The following is a 20497-nucleotide window of genomic DNA, read 5'->3' as shown; positions in this document are numbered from 1 at the left end:
CACCTCCTGAGTTCAAGCGATTCTCCTGCCTCAGCCTCCCGAGTTGTTGGGACTACAGGCGCATGCTGCCATGCCAGGCCAATTTTTGTATTTTTGGTAGAGATGGGGTTTCACTATGTTGGCCAGGTTGGTCTCGAACTTCTGACCTTGTGATCCGCCCATCTCAGCGTCCCAAAGTGCTGGGATTACAGGTGCCAGGCACCGTGCCCGGCCAGTGAACCTAAATTTTAGCTAAACAGTGGCCTCATCTACTTTCCGACCATGTGGTGTATTTACCTGACTACAAGAGAAGCTCTGCTAATTCAGGATAAATTGTGTTACTTAAATTGGTGACTGTCTTTAAAGAAAAGTAAGTTTTTGGATGCAGTGGCTCACGCCTATAATCCCAGTGCTTTGGGAAGCTGAGATAGGAAGATCTCTTGAACTCAGGAGTTTGAGACCAGCCTGGGCAACATAGTGAGACCCCGTCACTACACCCCCCCGCCCCATGTAATTTTTGTTTTATCCAGGTTGTGGTACATTAAATGGGCATTAGTGTAAAGTGGGAAAATTATATTATAAATTCTTGAATATGATTACTAAACTGAATTTGAAAAGTTTTCAGGCTATCGAGAATTTTTAATTTAAAACTTTCAATTTGAACTTTTTACTTCATATATCCGTAATAACGATGGTCATCTATATCTAGCTTTTAGAGCAGACAACTGGTTCATACCTGGATTGAATAAATAAAGTTATTTTTTGTTAATTATGGATTAGTGAAGATTTACTGTTTTAACCTACTCTTGCTAGTGGCACTGCCGCATGGTTTTGAAGACCGGTGAAATATGACTTAAAGGTTTCTTGAATTGGAGCTAGGACACTGGCATTATAAAATCTCCATGTAGCACAGACATTGACACTATCAGAAGATCAGCAAGTAACTAGAACTTACTTTGATCTTAAATCTAACTACAAAAACTTGATTCACTAGTTATGGAGAATACATTTTTTATTGTTAAACTGAAAAAAGATTCAATCACTTATAAGATGTAACCTCTTCTAATCCTGTTTATATACATTTATTTATTATTATTATTTTTTGAGATGGAGTCTTACTCTGTTGCCAGGCTGTAGTGCAGTGGCGCGATCTTGGCTCCCTGCAACCTCCACCTCCCGGGTTCAAGCAATTCTCTTGCCTCAGCCTCCCAAGTAGCTGGGACTACAGGCACGTGCCACCATGATCAGTATTTTTAGTAGAGATGGATTTAACCATGTTGGCAAGGATGGGTCTCGTGACCTCGTGATCGGCCTGTTTCAGCCTCCCAGTGTGTTGGGATTATAGGTGTGAGCCACCACGTCCAGCTGATTAAATTTGCTTTTCTGAGTTTTCATTTATGGTAATGGTTAAAGCAGCTAGCGTTTACAATTATTATTCACATGTAATTCTTTGTCTATCTTTTAATTCTCACACTGGTAACTGACTAAAAAAAAGAAAGCTTCTAGGCCAGGCACAGTGGCCCACACCTGTAGTCCCCGCACTTTGGGAGGCCGAGGTGGGTGGATCACCTCAGGTCAGGAGTTCAAGACCAGCCTGGCCAACACAGCAAAACCCTGTCTCTAATAAAAAATACAAAAATCAGCCAGGCGTGGTGGCAGGCGCCTGTCATCCCAGCTACACGGGAGGCTGAGATGGGGAGAATTGCTTGAACCCAGGAGGCAGAGGTTGCAGTGAACCAATATTGTTTAAGGAGAAATAAGTAAGGACAAAGAGTGTGGGGGATAGTACCCTGAAACAGAGGATGGGGAGGGTATGTAAATATTATCAATATTTTACTGAATTTGTAAATATTACAAGAACAGAATACTTATAGGATAACCTAAGCTTTTTTGTGAGTCAGTGTACTAGGCAGAAAGTTCACTAAAATGTTTTTTGATTTTTGATACTTATGAGAAAACATTAAAAATGAAGCCATGAAAAGAGAAAATATTGGTGAAATTTAGATACTTCGGAAGGAAAGAGAATTTCTATACCATCTATTATATCATTGATTGTGATTATTGAGAATGAACTTAAATTTTTTTTTTGGGGGGAGACAGAGTTTTGCTCTTGTCACTCAGGCTGGAGTGCAGTGGTGGGATCTCGGCTCACTGCAACCTTCGTGTCTGGAGTTCAAGCAATTCTGCCTCAGCCTACTGAGTAGCTGGGATTGCAGGTGCCCACCACCACGCCCAGCTAATTTTTGTTATTTTAGTAGAGATGGGGTTTCACCATGTTGGTCAGGCTGGTCTTAAACCTCTGACCTCAGGTGATCCTCCTGCCTAGGCCAAAGTGCTGAGATTACAGGCGTGAGCCCCTCCCATGCCCAGCCCTTAAATTTCATTTAGACTGGAAATTTCAAGTAATGGAGAGGTGTGTTAAAGAAGTTATTGCTCTGTTACAGCAGTTTCTTAAATTTGGCACTATTGACATTTTGGGCTGGATTTTTTTTTTTTTTTCCCCTGAGACAGTTTTACTCTGTTAAGCCATCACAGCTCATTGCAGCCTTGAACTCCTGGGCTCCTGCTTGAGCCTCCTGAGTAGCTGAGACCGTAGGCACGTACTGCATACCTAGCTAAATGTTTTTTTTTTGACTTTTTTTTTTTTTTTTTTTGGTAGAGTCAGGTTTTCACTATGTTGTCCAGGCTGGTCTTGAAATCCTGGGTTCAAGCGATCCTCCGGCTTAGCCTTACAAAGTGTTGGGATTATAGGCATAAGCCACTGCACCCGGCCTTGGGCTGATATTTATTTGCTGTGGGGAACTTTCCTGTGCGTTGTAGGATGTTTGTCAATATCCCTGACCGGCCAGGTGCAGCGGCTCACACCTGTAATCTCAGCACTTTGGGAGGCTGAGGTGGGCAGATCACTTGAGGCTGGAAGTTCAGAAGAGACCAGCCTGGCCAACATGGTGAAACCCTGTCTCTACTGAAGATACAAAAATTAGCCAGGTGTGGTGGTGCATGCTGAGGCATGAGAATCACTTGAACTCAGGAGGCTGAGTTTGCTGTGAGCCAAGATTGCGCCACTGTACTCCAGCCTGGGTGACAGAGCAAGAATTTGTCTCAAAAAAACAAAACAAAAATCCCTGGCCTCCACCTACGAAATGCCATTTGTATCCCCACCCCAAGTCCTGATGATAAAAAATGTCTTCAAAATGTTCCTTGTGAATTACTCATTGAGGCTAATTGAGGTGGCTCACGACTTTAATCCCAGCCCTTTGGAAGGCCGAGGCTGGCAGATCACTTAAGCCCAGGTGACCAGCCTGGTCAACGTGGCAAAACCCTGTCTCTACTAAGAAAAAATAGCCAGATGTGGTGGTGCACACCTGTAATCTCAGCTACTCAGGAGGCTGAGGCAGGAGAATCACTTGAACCTGGGAGGTGGAGGTTGCAGGATTCTTTCACACACAGACAGTTAAGGCCAGTTTTAAAGCTATGGGGCTTTAAATTTAAGTTAAATACATTTCTGAACTATATTTTTTTTGTTTGTTTTTTGGAGATGGAGTTTTGCTTTTGTTGCTCAGGCTGGAGTGCGATGGTGCAATCTCAGCTCACTGCAACCTCCGCCTCCCAGGTTCAAGTGATTCTCCTGCCTCAGCCTCTTGAGTAGCCTTGATTATGGGAGCTTGGCTTACTACAACCTCTGCTTCCCGGGTTCAAGCAGTTCTCCTGCCTCAGCCTCCTGAGTAGCTGGGATTACAGGTGCTCACCACCATGCCTGGCTAATTTTGTATTTTTAGTAGAGATGGGGCTTAAGTGATATTCACCATATTGGCCAGGCTGGTCTTGAACTCCTGACCTTGTGATCCACCCATCTCTGCCTCCCAGAGTGCTGGTATTACAGGCATGAGCCACTGTGCCCAGCCATTTTTTTTAATTTTTAGCAGAGGTGGGGTTTCATCATGTTGGCCAGGCTGGTCTCGAACTCCTGACCTCAGGTGATCCACCCACCTTGGCCTCCTAAAGTTCTGGGATTACAGGCATGAGCCACCTCGCCCTGCCTGAACTGTGTTCTTATCCTTCTGCATAATGACTTAAATTGATAATAAGTTGTGGTCATGGTTCTCAGAAACCTAAAATAATTCACTGATGCTAATAAAAATGAGTGGTTGTATTTAGAGTCAAGGTGAAACTGAATTAGGATGTATAAGATAATTTTTTTTAAATAAAAAGGACTGTGTTCGGTGGGGCGTGGTGGCTCACGCCTGTAATTCCAGCACTTTGGGGGAGGTCACAGTGGGCGGATCACAAAGTCAAAAGTTTGAGACCAGCCTGACCAATATGGTGAAACCACATCTCTACTAAAAATACAAAAATTAGATGGACGTGGTGGCGCGCGCTGTAATCCCAGCTACTCAGGAGGCTGAGGCAGGAGAATGGCGTGAACCCAGGAGGCGGAGCTTGTAGTGAGCTGAGATCTGGCCACTGCACTCCAGCCTGGGCTACAGAGCAAGACTCCGTCTCAAAAAAAAAAAAAAAAAATCAACGTCAGTAAAAAGAAAATAGATGGTAGCCACCGTGCCATTCATCTGAAGATAATGTTTTAATACGTGTATATAGATTATATATGTATACATTTATAGTATTGTAGCTGGATTTATGTTACCTTTTTAGCGTAAAATTTGGCTTTTGCTGGGCCCGGTGGCTTGCAATTGTAGTCCCAGCAACTCAAGAGGGTAGGGTGGGAAGATTGCTTGAACCAAAGAGTTTGAGGCTGCAGTGAGCTGTGATCTCACCTCTGCATACCAGCCTGAGTGACAGAGCAAGACCCATCCCTGAAAAGAAAAAAGTTGGCTGTTTTACTTTGCTTTCGATTTGTAGTATTTTCTACTTAATATAATAAACTTACTTTCTGTGAGGTACTTGAATACTTTTTTTTTTTTTTTTGAGATGGAGTCTCTCGCTCTGTCACCCAGGCTGGAGTGCAGTGGCACGATCTCAGCTTACTGCAAGCTCCGCCTCCCGGGTTCCCGCCATTCTACTGCCTCAGCCTCCCGAGTAGCTGGGACTACAGGCGCCTGCCACCACGCCGGGCTAATTTTTTTTATTTGTATTTTTTAGTAGAGATGGGGTTTCACCGTGGTCTCGATCTCCTGACCTCGTGATCCGCCCGTCTCGGCCTCCCAAAGTGCTGGGATTGAATACTTTTTAATGGTTGTTTATGAAGTGGTGAATTGTAATTCTGTATTTGTACATTTGGATGTACAAATAGTGTTGCTACAGCTGTCTTCTTTTGGTATGTTTCCAGTGTTCTTAGGATAAATTCCTGAAAGTGAATTTCAGTTGAACTTCAGAGAAACATATCAAAGTTCTTCTTTAAGCCTTTAAGTCTCCTGATATGTTTTGTCGTATTGCAGCTTGGAAAGGTTGAAATAAAATCTTCCATTAGGGCTGCGTGCGGTAGCTCACACCTGTAATCCCAGCACTTTGTGATTTAGCTGATTTGGCTAATTTATCATGCTGCTGCCACCTGTACCCACCCAAAATCCATAAAAACCCCAGAATACGTTCTTAGCATTAAAATACATATATATATATATAATTTTTTTTTTTTTTTGAGACAGGGCCTGGCTCTGCTACCCAGACTGGAGTGCAGTATCTTTCAAAAATCTTGTCTCTGTATGTAGTTTGACCCTTCAGTCTTTCCTGCCCCTCATATCTGTCCTCAATGGTTACTATGGTGAAACTCTGGGGTATCATTCAGGGGGAAAAAAAATTTGTGTTGGGGTGGAGGAGGGATGGCAGCATAAGTTTTTAATACTTGATAAATGATTACCAACAGAATCAAAATTACCTTTTCTGTCTTGCTTTTTTCACCATATAATATTCTTGAGAATAATTTCATAACAGCACTTAACAGATAGACCTTATTTTTCAAAGAACGCTGCATAGCATTCTATTTTAAAGTCGTTTCACAGTATATTAGTCTCCTATTGATAGGTATCTTACTTTTTTGTCTTTTTGATCTAGGGTTGTTTTTAAGGCAGTTTGAAAACTATAGTAAGTAAAGCAGGCCGGGTGCAGTGACTCTCACCTGTAAACCCAGCACTTTGGGAGGCCGAGGCGGGTGGATCACTTGAGGTAGGAGTTCGAGACCAGCCTGGCAAACACGGTGAAACCCCGTCTCTACTAAAAATACAAAAAATTAGCTGGCCATGGTGGCATGCGCCTGTAGTCCCAGCTGGTCGGAACGCTGAGGTAGGAGAATCGCTTGAACTCAGGAGGCGGAGGTTGCAGCGAGCCAGTATTACACCACTGCACTCCAGCCTGGGCGACGGAGTGAGACCCCATCTCAAAAATAAATACAATTTTAAATAAAATTATAAAAATAAAGCTGCACCCAGCTTTATTTATGTGTTTTTGAGACGGAGTCTCACTGTGTCACTCAGGTTAGAGTGCAGTGACATCATCTTGGCTCACTGCAGCCTCTGCCTCCCGGGTTCAAGCAATTCTCCTGCTTCAACCTCCCAAGTTCCTGAGATTATAGGCATGCGCCACCATGCCCAGCTAATTTTTTGTGTTTTTCGTATAAATGGGGTTTCACTATGTTGGCCAGGCTGGTCTCGAACTCCTAACCTCAGGTGATATGCCTGCCTTGACCTCCCAAAGTGCTGGGATTACAGGCGTGAGTCACCGCGCCTGACTCAGCATCTTATTTTTTGAGACAGGGTCTCCCTCTGTTATCCAAGCTGGAGTGTAGTGGTGTGATCTTATAGCTCACTGCAGCCTCCAGCTCTTGGGCTCAAATGATTCTCCTGCCTCAGCCTCCCAAGTAGCTAGTACTATAGGTGTGCACCACCATGCCTGGCTGTTTCTTTGGTTTTTTTTGTATGGACAGTCTCACTATGTTGCCCAGGCTGGTCTTAAATTCCTGAGCTCAAGTGATTATCCTGCCTCAGCAACTCAAAGTGCTGGGATTGTAGGCATTAAACCACCACGTTAGGCCTGTTCTGTTTTTATTAATGTGGATGACTGGTGGTTACTACTGGCCATTTGTATATCCCTGAATTACCTCTTTGTTCTTAGCCATTTTCCTCATTTGGGTGCTTTTTCATACTGACCTCTGGGAATATTACGTTCTTTTTCTTTTGATTTACCTTAAAAATTTTATTTTTATGGATACATAATAGTTGTACATGTACATTATATATTCTCGAAGAGTTAGGCTTACCGGGGTTCCAGCCTTTAGTAATCCCATGAAGGTGAGCAAACTGAAACATACTTACTAGTTTTAGTCATTTGGTTTGTAATACATAATAGAAATGGTGCTTGTCCTAAAAGAAAAATAGAAAACTTGAGGATGAGGGATCACAAATTGAAAAGGCAGTAAATATTGCATAGAGGGTTAAGTGCTGGGGTTTTCGGGTTTTCTTTTTCTTTCCTTTTTTTTTTTTTTGACATAGGGTCTTGCTCTGACACCCAGGCTGGCAGGCTGGACTGCAACCTCTGTTCCCTGGCTTCAGGTGATCCTCTCACCTCCTGAGTAGCTGTGACCACAAGTGTGCACCACCATGCCCAGCTATTTTTTTTGTATTTTTGATAGAGATGGGATCTTGCCTGTTGCTCAGTGCAGTGCTGGATTTTCGTATCAAAACAGGGCTCTGCTACTTATTTGCTCTTGTGACCAAAATGGCAAGTTATGTTTGTTTTGTGTTTTTTCATCTGCATCGGGGTATACGTCTACAGCTGGGTCAGCAAACTTTCTGTAGTAAGGTAGGGCCTGGTAGTAAATGTAGTCTGCTTTGCGGACTGCATAGGGTCTCTGTCATATGTTCTTTATTTTCTTTACAGCCTTGAACACATTTTTTTAAACCCAGTTCTCAGCCTTGTCTGTAGCGTAATCAAGAGGAAATTAAAAGTGCTTATGTTATACGTGGTACATACTAAAATTTATTAAGTGGTGACTGGCAGTTTGACATTCTCTTGTGTTAGGTTGATACAGGGATTGGCATACTATGGCCTCAGTCCAAATGTGGCCCACTTCCCGTTTTTGTATAGCCTGTGAGCTAAGCATTAAGCATTAATTTATTACTTAAATCAACAAATAAAATTTATGTGGTATTCAACATGATGTTTTGATGTGTGTATGTTATGGAATGGCTAACTCAAGCTAATATTCATTACTTCACATACTTTTTTTTGGTGGTGAGAACATTTAAAATCTCTTAATAATTTTCAGGTATACAATATGTTTTTTTTGTTGTTGTTGTTGTTCTTGTTTTTGTTTTGAGACAAAATCTCTCTCTCTTCCCCAGGCTGGAGTGCAGTGGTGCTATCTTGGCTCACTGCAACCTCCGCCTCCCAGGTACAAGTGATTCTCCTGCCTCAGCCTCCCAAGTAGCTGGGATTACAGGTGCCTGCCTCCATGCCCAGCTGATTTTTGTATTTTTAGTAGAGATGGGGTTTCACCGTGTTGACCAGGTTGGTCTTGAACCCCTGACCTCAGGTGATCCGCCTGCCTCGGCCTCCCAAAGTGCTGGGATTACAGGCATGAGCTACCGTGTCCGGCCACAGTATGTTCTTAATTATAGTCAACAATAGATCTCCTGAACTTATTATTCGGGTTTCACCCAACGTCAGGATTCTCGATCGCCTGACCTCCAGTCCCACCTCCACAGGCTTGAGCCACCCCTGCTAATGATTAATTTTAAATGACTGGGGAAAAAATTGAAAGAACTGTTTCATGACGCTTGAAAATTATATAAATTTCTCATGTCAGTGTTCATAAATACAAACTTTTATTAGAACATAGCCATACTCATTTATATATTGAAATGCAGTTGAATTTGTCATATGACCAATTTATTAGTATTGATTAAGATGTTGAGCAGTTTATTCAAGTGTGGTTTTGTGGAATGAAAGAGACAGGAGGGATTATGAGGACTCTTCTTACCAGGATTGATGTCTTTCACTTTTTTTGACAGGAACATTTACGTTCTATTTTCTTAGCAACTCTACTTACTGCCTCCATCTGAACTATATATAGGAGGAGGTGGATATCAGCAAAGATTAACATCGGTAAATTTTGATGAATTCTTTAATTTAAAATTCTTATTTTTAAAGAGGAAATTTTGGCTGGGCACAGTGGCTCACACCTGTAATCCCAGCACTTTGGGAGGCCAAGGCAGGTGGATCACCTGAGGTCAGGAGTTTGAGACCAGCCTGACCAACATGGCGAAACCGTGTCTCTACTAAAAATAAACAAAATTAGCTGAGTGTGGTCGCGTGCACCTGTAGTGCCAGCTACTTGGGAGGCTGAGGTGGGAGAATTGCCTGAACCCAGGAGGCGGAGGTTGCGATGAGCCAAGATCGTGCCACTGCACTCCATCCTGGGTGACTCTGTCTCAAAAAAAAAAAATAAGGTGGGGGTGAATTTCGTTATGTTGTGTGAGCTGGAGTGTATTGCCCATCCATAGGCACGATCCTAGAGTACTACAGCTCTCTAACTCCCAGACTCGAGTGATTTTCCCTCATCTGTCTCCCCAGTAGCTGGAACTACAGGCCTGTGCCACTACGCCCAGCTTTCTTAGTTTTTTTTTTTTTTTTTTTTTTTTTTTTTTGAGACGGAGTCTCGCTCTGTCACCCAGGCTGGAGTGCAGTGGCCGGATCTCAGCTCACTGCAAGCTCCGCCTCCTGGGTTCACGCCATTCTCCTGCCTCAGCCTCCCTAGTAGCTGGGACTATAGGCGCCCGCTACCTCGCCTGGCTAGTTTTTTGTATTTTTTTAGTAGAGACGGGGTTTCACCGTGTTAGCCAGGATGGTCTCGATATCCTGACCTCGTGATCCGCCCGTCTCGGCCTCCCAAAGTGCTGGGATTACAGGCGTGAGCCACCGCGCCCGGCCGCTTTCTTAGCTTTGAGGGACTGCATTTACACCTGTGCCTTTACTGGAGTCTTATTCATATTGCTAGAAATTTGGAGAAGAAGGAAAGGCATAATCTCTGGAGAAAAGCCATTTTTTCTGCAGGTAGTTCTAAGCTTTAATTTTGACCACGTTGGTTGCCTATGGCCAATTCCTGGATTATTTACATGTTTCCAGACACAGCTATGTGAAAGCAGGGTTTATTTTTACAGTGTTTTGAGCCTTTGGTTCCAGTTCTGCTTCCATTCTTAGTCTATAAGGATCTGTATGGCAGCAACAGAATGGCCCAGCCCTCATGATTGGTTCCTTAAAAAGGCTTTAGGATAGGCCGGGCACGGTGGCTCAAGCCTGTAATCCCAGCACTTTGGGAGGCCGAGACGGGCGGATCACGAGGTCAGGAGATCGAGACCATCCTGGCTAACACGGTGAAACCCCGTCTCTACTAAAAAATACAAAAAACTAGCCGGGCGAAGTGGTGGGCGCCTGTAGTCCCAGCTACTTGGGAGGCTGAGGCAGGAGAATGGTGTAAACCCGGGAGGCGGAGCTTGCAGTGAGCTGAGATCCGGCCACTGCACTCCAGCCTGGGCGACAGAGCATGACTCCGTCTCAAAAAAAAAAAAAAAGGCTTTAGGATATTCAAACTGGGTGGCCTGTCTTGCTTGGAATAGGACTAAGCATGTCACACTTTCACTGTGGAAGAGTTAATCCATATTCTATCTGTAAGTTGTATCTCCAGTCATTTGGTTTTCAACAAGTGGTCCTATCTTAGGAGGAGTGGTTTATATTAGAACAGTCCTTCCAGAGTAATTTTTTTCATTATTTCAGATTCCTTTTAGTTTTTTTTGTTTGTTTTGTGTTTTTTAAAAGGCTCTGTCACCCAGGCTGGAGAGCAGTGACATGATCATAGCTCACTGGAACCTCTTCCTACCTGGGCTCAGGTGATCCTCCCACCTCAGCCTCCTGAGTTTCTGGGACTACAGGCATGAACCATGAGGCCCGGCTAATTTTTGTAATTTTTGTGTTTTTTGTAGAGTCAGGGTTTCGCCATGTTGCCCAGGCTGGTCTCGAACTCCTGGTCTCAAGTAACCTGCCCGCCTCAGCCTTCCAAACTGCTGGGATTAGAGGTGTGAGCCACTACACCTGTACTATTTCTTAGTTTGAACACTGTATTTAAATCTAATAATTCAGACATGGTCCATTTCATACGTGACAGAAAGTATGAGTCAGAGACCCAAATCATTCAGATTCTCACATACGTAAAATGTAGGCTTGGTCAGGTGTGGTGGCACACGCCTGTAATCCCAGCACTTTGGGAGGCCGAGGCAGGTGGATCACTTGAGGTCAGGAGTTGAAGACCAGCGTGACCAACATGGAGAAACCCCATCTCTACTAAAATACAATATTAGCCGGGGTGGTGGCACATGCCTGTAATCCCAACTATTCAGGAGGCTGAGGCAGGAGAATCACTTGAACCCGGGAGGCGAAGGTTGCGGTGAGCCGAGATTGTGCCATTGCACTCCATCTAGCCTGGGCAAAAAGAGCGCAACTCTGTCTCAAAAAAAAAAAAAGGCTCATAAAATAAAAAATGTCCTTTATGATTTGTCTTAAAGGTAGTTAAATAGTTAATTTTAAGGGCTAACTTTGAACTGTTATAAGGGACATGGAGGGAAACAAGTGTAAGAGCTAAATCTAGTGTTCCATACTTGTTTGTTTCTCTTACTCTACCCTTTAGGAAGGATGGGGGTGGACGTGGATAAGGCACACAGTTAATTCAGGGAGGGTGGAGTCTTGGTACTTGCTCTTGTTCCCTGACCATGCTTTGGAGTTATTTTCTCTTTTTAATTCTGCATTTGGCATGCTATTATCACTTGCTTACTACTATGGATCCTATTTTATCTGTTGTCTAGCATATTCTCGTAGTGCCGAAAATACTCTAAAAGCTGTTTCCAGAAGGAGCTTTAATAAGACATTACAATGCTTAATCTCTCAAATGTAAATGTATTAGAACAAAGCATTCTGGGGAAGAAAACAGTGGTGGATTTAACACAAGTCACTTTTCCAAAACAATGGCTTTTGATTTTCTGTAAACATTGACTTTATTAAGCTTTTCCCTTGCTACTATATGCACTGTCCATTTCTTAAATTGGAAAGAGTTATTCATAAAATTTGTGATAAATATTTGAATGTATGGCAATATTTTGGGATACTAGGTTTTTAGCAGCATGTGGACATGTATGTGATAGCTGTTACAGAATTCACTTAAGTTTTACTTAGAAGCCTGGGTAGTAGAACTTAGAAATTTCATTGGGGATTTTTTTTTTTTTAATTTGAAATATTAAATAGGTAAAAAGTCATCCTTAATTGCTATTAAACTTTTTTGTATAATGTCAGAAGTGAAAGCTCCCCACATCTGCTTACAGCCTGTTTGTATCCTTCCTGACTTGGTTGATTAAATGGACATCTCTATATACATGTGCATATAATTTCAATTTTTGCTTAGTAACAAAAACAAAAGTTATACATACTGGTGACTAATTTGCTTTTTTCATGTATGTCATGAACCATTTTCTAGGGCAGTTCATCTAGATCTCCCTCATTCTTTTTAATGGCTACATATTCCACTATTATGGACGTACCATATTTATACAACCGGTTCCCTACTGATGGGCATACGGTTGTGTCTAGTTTTTTGCTAGCATTATGATAGATTAGAGCCTGTAATGAATGGTAAGGAAGTAAGTAGATGATAGCACTACTACTTTAAAGGAAAAAGTAGAGAAGAAACTTCCTTTGCCATAGTCACTTACTAAATGAAATTTAATAAAAACACTGTCAAAAGTTGGGAGGACCAAAATTGATACTTTTTCTCTGATCTTTTTGCCATGTGTATATCTGAATTCTTTGTTTTTAAAGAAGAAACAGCATTGAAGCATTATTTGGGGGGAAAAACACACACACAAAATCCAGCAACTCAGCATTCATGAGCAACTCTATACTATACCAGTATGTGCCTGTGCAGTGGAAGGAAAACAATTTTGGTAAGGATTAAAACTTTAGCTTTAAACTTCCAACAGGTTGATATTCTAATGAATGATAAATCAAAAAAATTTTAAAATATTCTTGTATTGACAGTGCTTTTTTAAAAATCACCCTACCTTGATACCTGTAATTTTAAAGTTTCCCATTTTTCTTTAAAGAAAAAAATCTGAATTTGCAGCCAAAAAAAATTAGATATCCTAAGGTTGTGTTACTTCTGACTTTTATTAAAATATCAACATTTATTAGAGATGTTTATGGGCTGACTTTGTCTTTTTCTTCAAGGGGCCAAGTTCACTAATTGCTGAGTTTTACACATGACAGCAACAGTCCTTTTGTAGGTGTGTGTTGCATCCATCTAGATACTTTAAAATGCTCATCTATTTCATTTTTAAAATTATATGTGGGGGATTATCGGTAGTTTTTTGTTAAACATATGACATCTGTAGTTTATTTCACTAATGTAAATTTTTTCTACCTTTTACTTGATATAGGAAATATATCCTGGACAATTCCAACCATCTCTCTGTCACAAATTCATAGCCTTGTCAGATAAGGAAGGAAAACTACTTCGCAACTATACCCAGAACATAGACACGCTGGAACAGGTTGCGGGAATCCAGAGGATAATTCAGTGTCATGGTTAGTAAACTTCAGAATGGTTTTCTGTAATTTATTTTAGTTTTATAGGAGGATTTTTCCTCTAAAGCAGACTGCCATTGAGAAGTGGAGATAAAGCATTATTTAATCATGTTATCTCGTTAATTATAGATAACCTCCGAAAAGTAGAAAAGTAGAAAACAAAAATAATAAAAACAGTTAATTATATAAAACCTCAAATATTAATTTGCTTTTGATTTCAAAAGATGTTGCAGTTGCATGCATTCAATTATTTTAAATAATCTTTTCTGGCTGGGTGTGGTGACTCACGCCTGTAATCCTAGCACTTTGGGAAGCTGAAGCGGGCGGATCACATGAGGCCAGGAGTTCGAGAACAGCCTGGCCAACATGGTGAAACCCTGGCTCTACTAAAAATACAAAAATTAGCCGGGCATGGTGGCGTACCTGTTATCCCAGCCACTTAGGAGGCTGAGGCATGAGAATCACTTGAACTTGGGAGTTGGAGGTTGCAGTGAGCCAAGATTGCACCATTGCGCTCCAGCCTGGGAGACAGAGAGTGAGACTCTGTCCAAAAAAAAAAAAAAAAAAAAACTGATTACAAGAGTAATGTTAGCTATTAATGAAGAAATGTGACATCTTTAGTTTATGAAACTAAAAGAACTGGATAGTTGAGATGTACAGAATTCAGAGATTCAGAAATGTTTAATGTAAAACAAGTATGAACACGCCATTAGGTATCTAAAGTGTTTCTAAGAACTGCTGAACTAAGGTAATAGAATTGGAACTGTTCAACTCTGCAGGATTTTAGCTCTGCAGGAGCGAGTTGTTACAGTTTTGTTCAAAAGAGTAGCTTTAGAAGGCATCATTATTGTCTCAGCGATTGAGAATTGTGTTCATTCTATGTATAAATAAATATATAAATTATTCATCCCCTAGATTCTCCTGTAGTGTATCACAAAATCTGCAGTGTGTTCTGAGGTTTAAAATCAAAGTTAAAAATCTTTAAACCCTGTTAACATTTCTGATGTCAAACTTTATAACATTCGTGGTGTGTTCAAGAAACAGAAATACTTCATTAATAAAGCACATATATGTTGGTTGTGTTTAGGTTCCTTTGCAACAGCATCTTGCCTGATTTGTAAATACAAAGTTGACTGTGAAGCTGTACGAGGAGATATTTTTAATCAGGTAATTTGTTTCCCGTATTTTAGGAATTGTGCATGTCTCTGAAGTATTTCTTCTTTTGCCTCAAAATCCTTTTTTTACCCTTAAAGGTATACGTGATACAGAAATATTCAGGAAGAAAATAGTAATTGGGAATTTTGGTAAAATATACAAGAACCTTTCAATACCTTATATAGAAAACAGCCCTATAAAGTCTGTTAAAATTATGAAATTGGCTTCTTAGTATCTAAGCCGAACATAAAACATCAGATCATAAGCAAGTTGTTGTTGTTGTAGTTTTTCTCCATCCTTTCCCTTTTTGTGCCTGTCAGATTTGAACCTTAAATTAGTTGTGGTAATCTTTTAAAATTATTTCATACATGTTCATTGCCAAAAAATATAGGAAAATGTAGCAGAAAATAAAAATTATCCAGAAATATGTCCTGTGTGCTTAGCAATATATAGAGTTAATTATATTATTATGAAAGAGGAAGAATAGTATATTAAAATGGAATCATTGTTCAGGTGCAGTGGCTCATGCTTGTAATCCCAGCACTTTGGGAGGCTGAGGTGGGTGGATCATTTGAGGTCAGAAGTTCAAGACCAGCCTGGCCAACATGGCAAAACCCCGTCTCTCCTAAAAATACGAAAATTAGCCTGGCATGGTGGCATATGCCTTTAATCTCAGCTACTTGGGAGGCTGAGGCAGGAGAATCATTTGAACTCAGGAGGTGGAGGCTGTAGTGAGTTGAGATCATGCCACTGCACTCCAGCCTGGGCAACAGAATGAGACTCCATCTCAAATAAATAAAATGGAGTCATTTTGTTTTACAAATGTGTATTTTTCTTTTAAAGGATCAATTCCCATTTTGTGTATATACACACATTGTGTTTTTCCTCTTATATGATGGACTCTTCAATGTCAAGTGTTTTTCTATATAGATATTATAACAAGAGCATAGTATTTCACTGTTTCATAGTATGTTAATAAACTACCCATCATTGACGTTTAGATTGTTACCCAGTTGCTGTTTATAGCTTTTCTGTTTTTTTTTTTTTTTTTTTTTTTTTTTTAATAATTCTGAAATGTATTCTTAGAGGTATGGAAATGTTGACTATTTCTAACTTGAGCTTACTGTTTGCTTCTCTGTCTCAACCAAAATCTGAAAATTCGTAGGTAGTTCCTCGATGTCCTAGGTGCCCAGCTGATGAACCGCTTGCTATCATGAAACCAGAGATTGTGTTTTTTGGTGAAAATTTACCAGAACAGTTTCATAGAGCCATGAAGTATGACAAAGATGAAGTTGACCTCCTCATTGTTATTGGGTCTTCCCTCAAAGTAAGACCGGTAGCACTAATTCCAAGTAAGTTGGTGATGGCTTTTGGAGATCATTTCTATATATAATGTCATGGGTTGTGGATCTGTATAATAGACCCTAACTCTAGTAATCTTACTCTGCTTCTGTTTGAAAGAGTGGTGAAGAGCTAATTTTCGAAATTGTTTATTTATTGAGATGGAGTTTCCCTCTTGTTGCCCAGGCTGGAGTGCGGTGGCGTGATCTCAGCTCACTGCAACCTCCGCCTCCTGGGTTCAAGCGATCCTCCTGCCTCAGCCTCCTGAGTAGCTGGGATTACAGTTGTCCACCAACATGCCTGGCTAACTTTTTATATTTTTAGTAGAGACCGGGTTTCGCCATGTTGGCAGGCTGGTCTCGAACTCCTGAGCTCAGGTGATCCACCCGTCTTGGCGTCCCAAAGTGCTGGGATTACAGGCATGAGCCACCATGCCCGGCCAGAAATTGTTTATTTTTAGTAGAGATGAGGTCCTGTTGTGTTGCCCAGGCTGGATTTGAACTCCTGGGCTCAAGGATCCTCCTGCCTCAGCCCCTTGAGTAGCTAGGATTACAGACACAAGCCTCCACATCTGGCTAAACTATTTTTTATGTGGCATTGTTGTTCATTGAGACTGGTGAATCTGACATTTTGATGGGGTGTGGAGGGTTGTCAAAACACAAGTAACGTTAGTGACTCATGCCTGTAATCTCAGCACTTTGGGAGGCCGAGGTGTGTGGATCCCTTGAGGGCAGCAGTTTGAGACCAGCCTGGCCAACATGGTGAAACCCTGTCTCTGCTAAAAATACAAAAATCAGTTGGGCGTGGTGGTGTGCGCATGTAGTTCCAGCTACGTGGGAGGCTGAGGTGTGAGAACTGCTTGAACCCAGGAGGCAGAGGTTGCAATGAGCCGAGATTGCCACTGCACTCCAGCCGGGGCGACAGAGTGGGACTCTGTCTCAAAAAATCAAAAACAAAAAAACCCACAAGTAATGCTAAACTCTACTTCTGATTTATGTGAAAAATTAAGACAAGGGTAAAGAGTGTAACTTAGACTTTTTGGTGGAATGTGTTTTTAATGTTAGCATCAATTAATTTATGAAATGGTCCTTAATCCTCATATTTTTTATTCTTAAGATTACAGTTGTTGATCTTTCAAATTTAATTGATTTCACATTTAATAAATTCAAATATATAGTTTGGTAGAAGGTAGAAGTGTAACGTACCATGTAAGATGGAATTTGGGGGCTCAAAATGATTGGTTCATTCTTGTTGTAATAATAGCCAAGTCATAATGGTGATATGTTGGTCTAGTTTACCCAAAAGGGTGTGTGTATAAAATGTTCACATAAAATTTAAATCCCTGTTACTCTCAGGAACATTTCTTTGTCATATGTATTCTCATACTGTTCTCTCCTCTAGTTTAGAATCAGAGGAGGAGGAGGAGGAGGAGAGAGAGAGATTTCAGTTGCATCAGATGTATCCTTTCACAAGTGAGAGAAAGAGGAGAGGAAACAATATTAAATCCCTAGCCAGAGAATTTAATTAGACCCCATATCAGCAGTCAAGGCAGCCAGAGTAAACAGTTGAAGGAAACATGGAGTCAAGCTCTTCAATTTTGTGTCTATCCCATATCTTGTGGCTTTAGCAGTTAACTCAGTCTTACCTAATTAGCTGTGAAATTCTGTTAAAGTAGAATACAAGACAATTTGCAATTAAATGAAACATGAAAATGTAATATACAAGTCCCTTTGTTCTTGAGTTACTCTTTTTAAAGCAAATTCAGAGGCACTCTGCTTAAAAGCTTTTTTTATTTTTATTTTTAAGAGATGGATGTCTTGCTGTAGCTCAGGCTAGAGTGCAGTGGTGCAGTTATAGCTCACTGCAGCCTTGAACTCCTGGGGACAAGCAATCCGTCCACTTCAGCTTCCCGAGTAGTTAGGACCACACACGCACACCATGCTTGGCTAATGAAAAAAATTTTTTTTTTGTAGAAACGGGATTCACTTTGTTGTCCAGGCTGGTCATAAACTCCTGGCCTCAAGTGATCCTTCCTCCTCTGCCTCTCAAAGCATTAGGATTACAGGCATGAGCTACCACGCCCCGTTTTTTATTTCGAAAGCTTTCTGTGGGATAGTATGGTGTGTTGCAAAGATAATTAAAAAAAGAAACAGGTTTACAATAGTGTAGAATTTATTTGTATGACTTTTTTCCTTCCCTCCCCTCCCCCCCACTCCCTTCCTCCCTTCCTTCCATCTTTCCATCCTTCCACCTTCTGTTTGTCCTTCCTTTCTTCTGTATGTCCGTCCTTCTGTCCATTCGTCCTTCCTTCCCATCAGTCCATCCTTCTGTCCGTCCGTCCTTCCTCCCATCCTCCCTCCCATCCTTCCATCCTCCCTCCCATCCTTCCATCCTCCCTCCCATCGTTCCATCCTCCCTTCCATCCTTCCATCCTCCCTCCCATCCTTCCATCCTCCCTCCCATCCTTCCATCCTCCCTCCCATCCTTCCATCCTCCCTCCCATCCTTCCTCCCGTCCTCCTTGCCTCCCTCGTTGCCCAGGCTGGAGTGCAATGGCATGATCTTGGCTCACTGCAGTCTCTTCCTCACTACAGTCTCTGCCTCCTGGATTCAAGCATTTTTCCTCCCAAGAAGCTGGGATTAGAGGCATGCGCCACCACACACCCGGCTAATAGTAGAGACGGGGTTTCACCATGTTGGTCAGGTTGGTCTTGAACTCCTGACCTCAGGTGATCCGCCTGCCTCGGCCATCCAAAGTGCTGGGATTACAGGTGTCAGCCACCGCACCCGGCTCACCTTCTTTATATCAGGAGCTACTTAAGTAGAACATTTATGTGCCAAGAACTCTTCTATGCACTTGACTTATTAACTCATTTAATCTTCACAGTCTTGTGGAAAAGTACTATTATCCCCATTCTACAGACAAGGAAATATGAGGTTCAGAGTGGGAAAGTCTGGGAATATTGCTCAGGGGTAACCAGGTGACAGGAGCAGAACCTGAACGTTTTATAAAAGACATTTAACTGCCCATCTGCTTGCTTGATGAAATGTAATGGCTTGGTTAAGTATTTAGTGCATGGGTTTTTTTTGGAAATTTGGAGCTCAAGCCCTTGTTGGATTTTTGTGTAATGTATCTGTTGTGGTTTTATTAGCTTACTTCTTCCTCCCTTTTTTTAACTTTTATTTTTCACCCTATTTTAGGTTCCATACCCCATGAAGTGCCTCAGATATTAATTAATAGAGAACCTTTGCCTCATCTGCATTTTGATGTAGAGCTTCTTGGAGACTGTGATGTCATAATTAATGAATTGTGTCATAGGTTAGGTGGTGAATATGCCAAACTTTGCTGTAACCCTGTAAAGCTTTCAGAAATTACTGAAAAACCCCCACGAACACAAAAAGAATTGGCTTATTTGCCAGACTTGCCACCCACACCTCTTCATATTTCAGAAGACTCAAGTTCACCAGAAAGAACTTCACCACCAGATTCTTCAGTGATTGTCACACTTTTAGACCAAGCAGCTAAGAGTAATGATGATTTAGATGTGTCTGAATCAAAAGGTCGTATGGAAGAAAAACCACAGGAAGTACAGACTTCTAGGAATGTTGAAAGTATTGCTGAACACATGGGAAATCCGGATTTGAAGAATGTTGGTTCCAGTACTGGGGAGAAAAATGAAAGAACCTCAGTGGCTGGAACAGTGAGAAAATGCTGGCCTAGTAGAGTGGCAAAGGAGCAGATTAGTAAGCGGCTTGATGGTAAGAAAGGCAATCGAACCATTTTGAAAGTATAGTTGTCATAACAATATTTCCAAAAAATTAGCTATTTCGGCAGGTTAATCGATAGGGTAGCTTTATGTAGTTGATTCTGTTTAGAGAAACTGTACAGTTCGTAATCAGAAAGGTAAATCTTCTGGTATCCTTCATAATACAGAGAAGGAAGTGTTTAATAGTGCTCTGTATGTTTTCTCTAGGGGATGGAAAAATAAGAATGGGTTATTAGCTGGCGGAAACAATGACAGATTTGGGTGCTTATTGTGGGTTAGCTGCTTTACATATGTTACATGATTTTAATCTTCTGAGGTAGAATCTATTACTTTCTTCTGCAGGTGGGAAAACTCAGGACCATAGAGGTTAAATACCTCATGCACGGTAAATACTAAGAAGTGAAAGAACCAGATTAAAATTCCAGTCTGTTTGTGCTTAGAGCCTGCCCCCTTAACTACTATGCAGTGTTGTCTGAGATTTAGAACACATCTGTGTTTCCTCTGAGGACTTGGAAAGAATCCGTGATTCTTCTCCACTGAATATAGGAATAGTTTCTACCCTGTTTAGAACATGCATAGTCTTTATCAATCAGTGTTAATTGACATAGGTGAAATCACTTTCTACTGTTCGGAAGCTGATGTTTTAAGTCCAAGTAGTCTGGTCGAAATTCCTAACTT

The 20497-nt window shown here is 41.3% G+C and overlaps 1 protein-coding gene across 4 annotated transcripts in view; it reads left to right on the top strand.

The window, feature by feature from the left end:
* Positions 1-20497, top strand: part of SIRT1 (sirtuin 1) — a 36166-nt gene that overhangs the window by 10992 nt on the left and 4677 nt on the right. Inside the window, exons 1-6 of one of the 4 annotated variants that reach the window (XM_050804716.1) lie at positions 8666-9036; positions 12793-12917; positions 13410-13557; positions 14645-14724; positions 15878-16064; positions 19254-19811. In XM_050804716.1, the coding sequence (XP_050660673.1) occupies positions 12885-12917; positions 13410-13557; positions 14645-14724; positions 15878-16064; positions 19254-19811 (1006 nt within the window). In that variant the 5' untranslated portion in view covers positions 8666-9036; positions 12793-12884. Of the gene's footprint in view, positions 1-8665; positions 9037-12792; positions 12918-13409; positions 13558-14644; positions 14725-15877; positions 16065-19253; positions 19812-20497 lie in introns of those variants that run through there. The other 3 variants (XM_050804717.1, XM_050804718.1, XM_050804715.1) reach the window with 3 other exon arrangements.

This window comes from Macaca thibetana, chromosome 9 (genome assembly GCF_024542745.1).
Source record: "Macaca thibetana thibetana isolate TM-01 chromosome 9, ASM2454274v1, whole genome shotgun sequence".
Taxonomy (NCBI): domain Eukaryota; kingdom Metazoa; phylum Chordata; class Mammalia; order Primates; family Cercopithecidae; genus Macaca; species Macaca thibetana.
The sequence above is the reverse complement of the archived record's forward strand: the minus strand, read 5'-3'. Positions and strand labels throughout refer to the sequence as shown.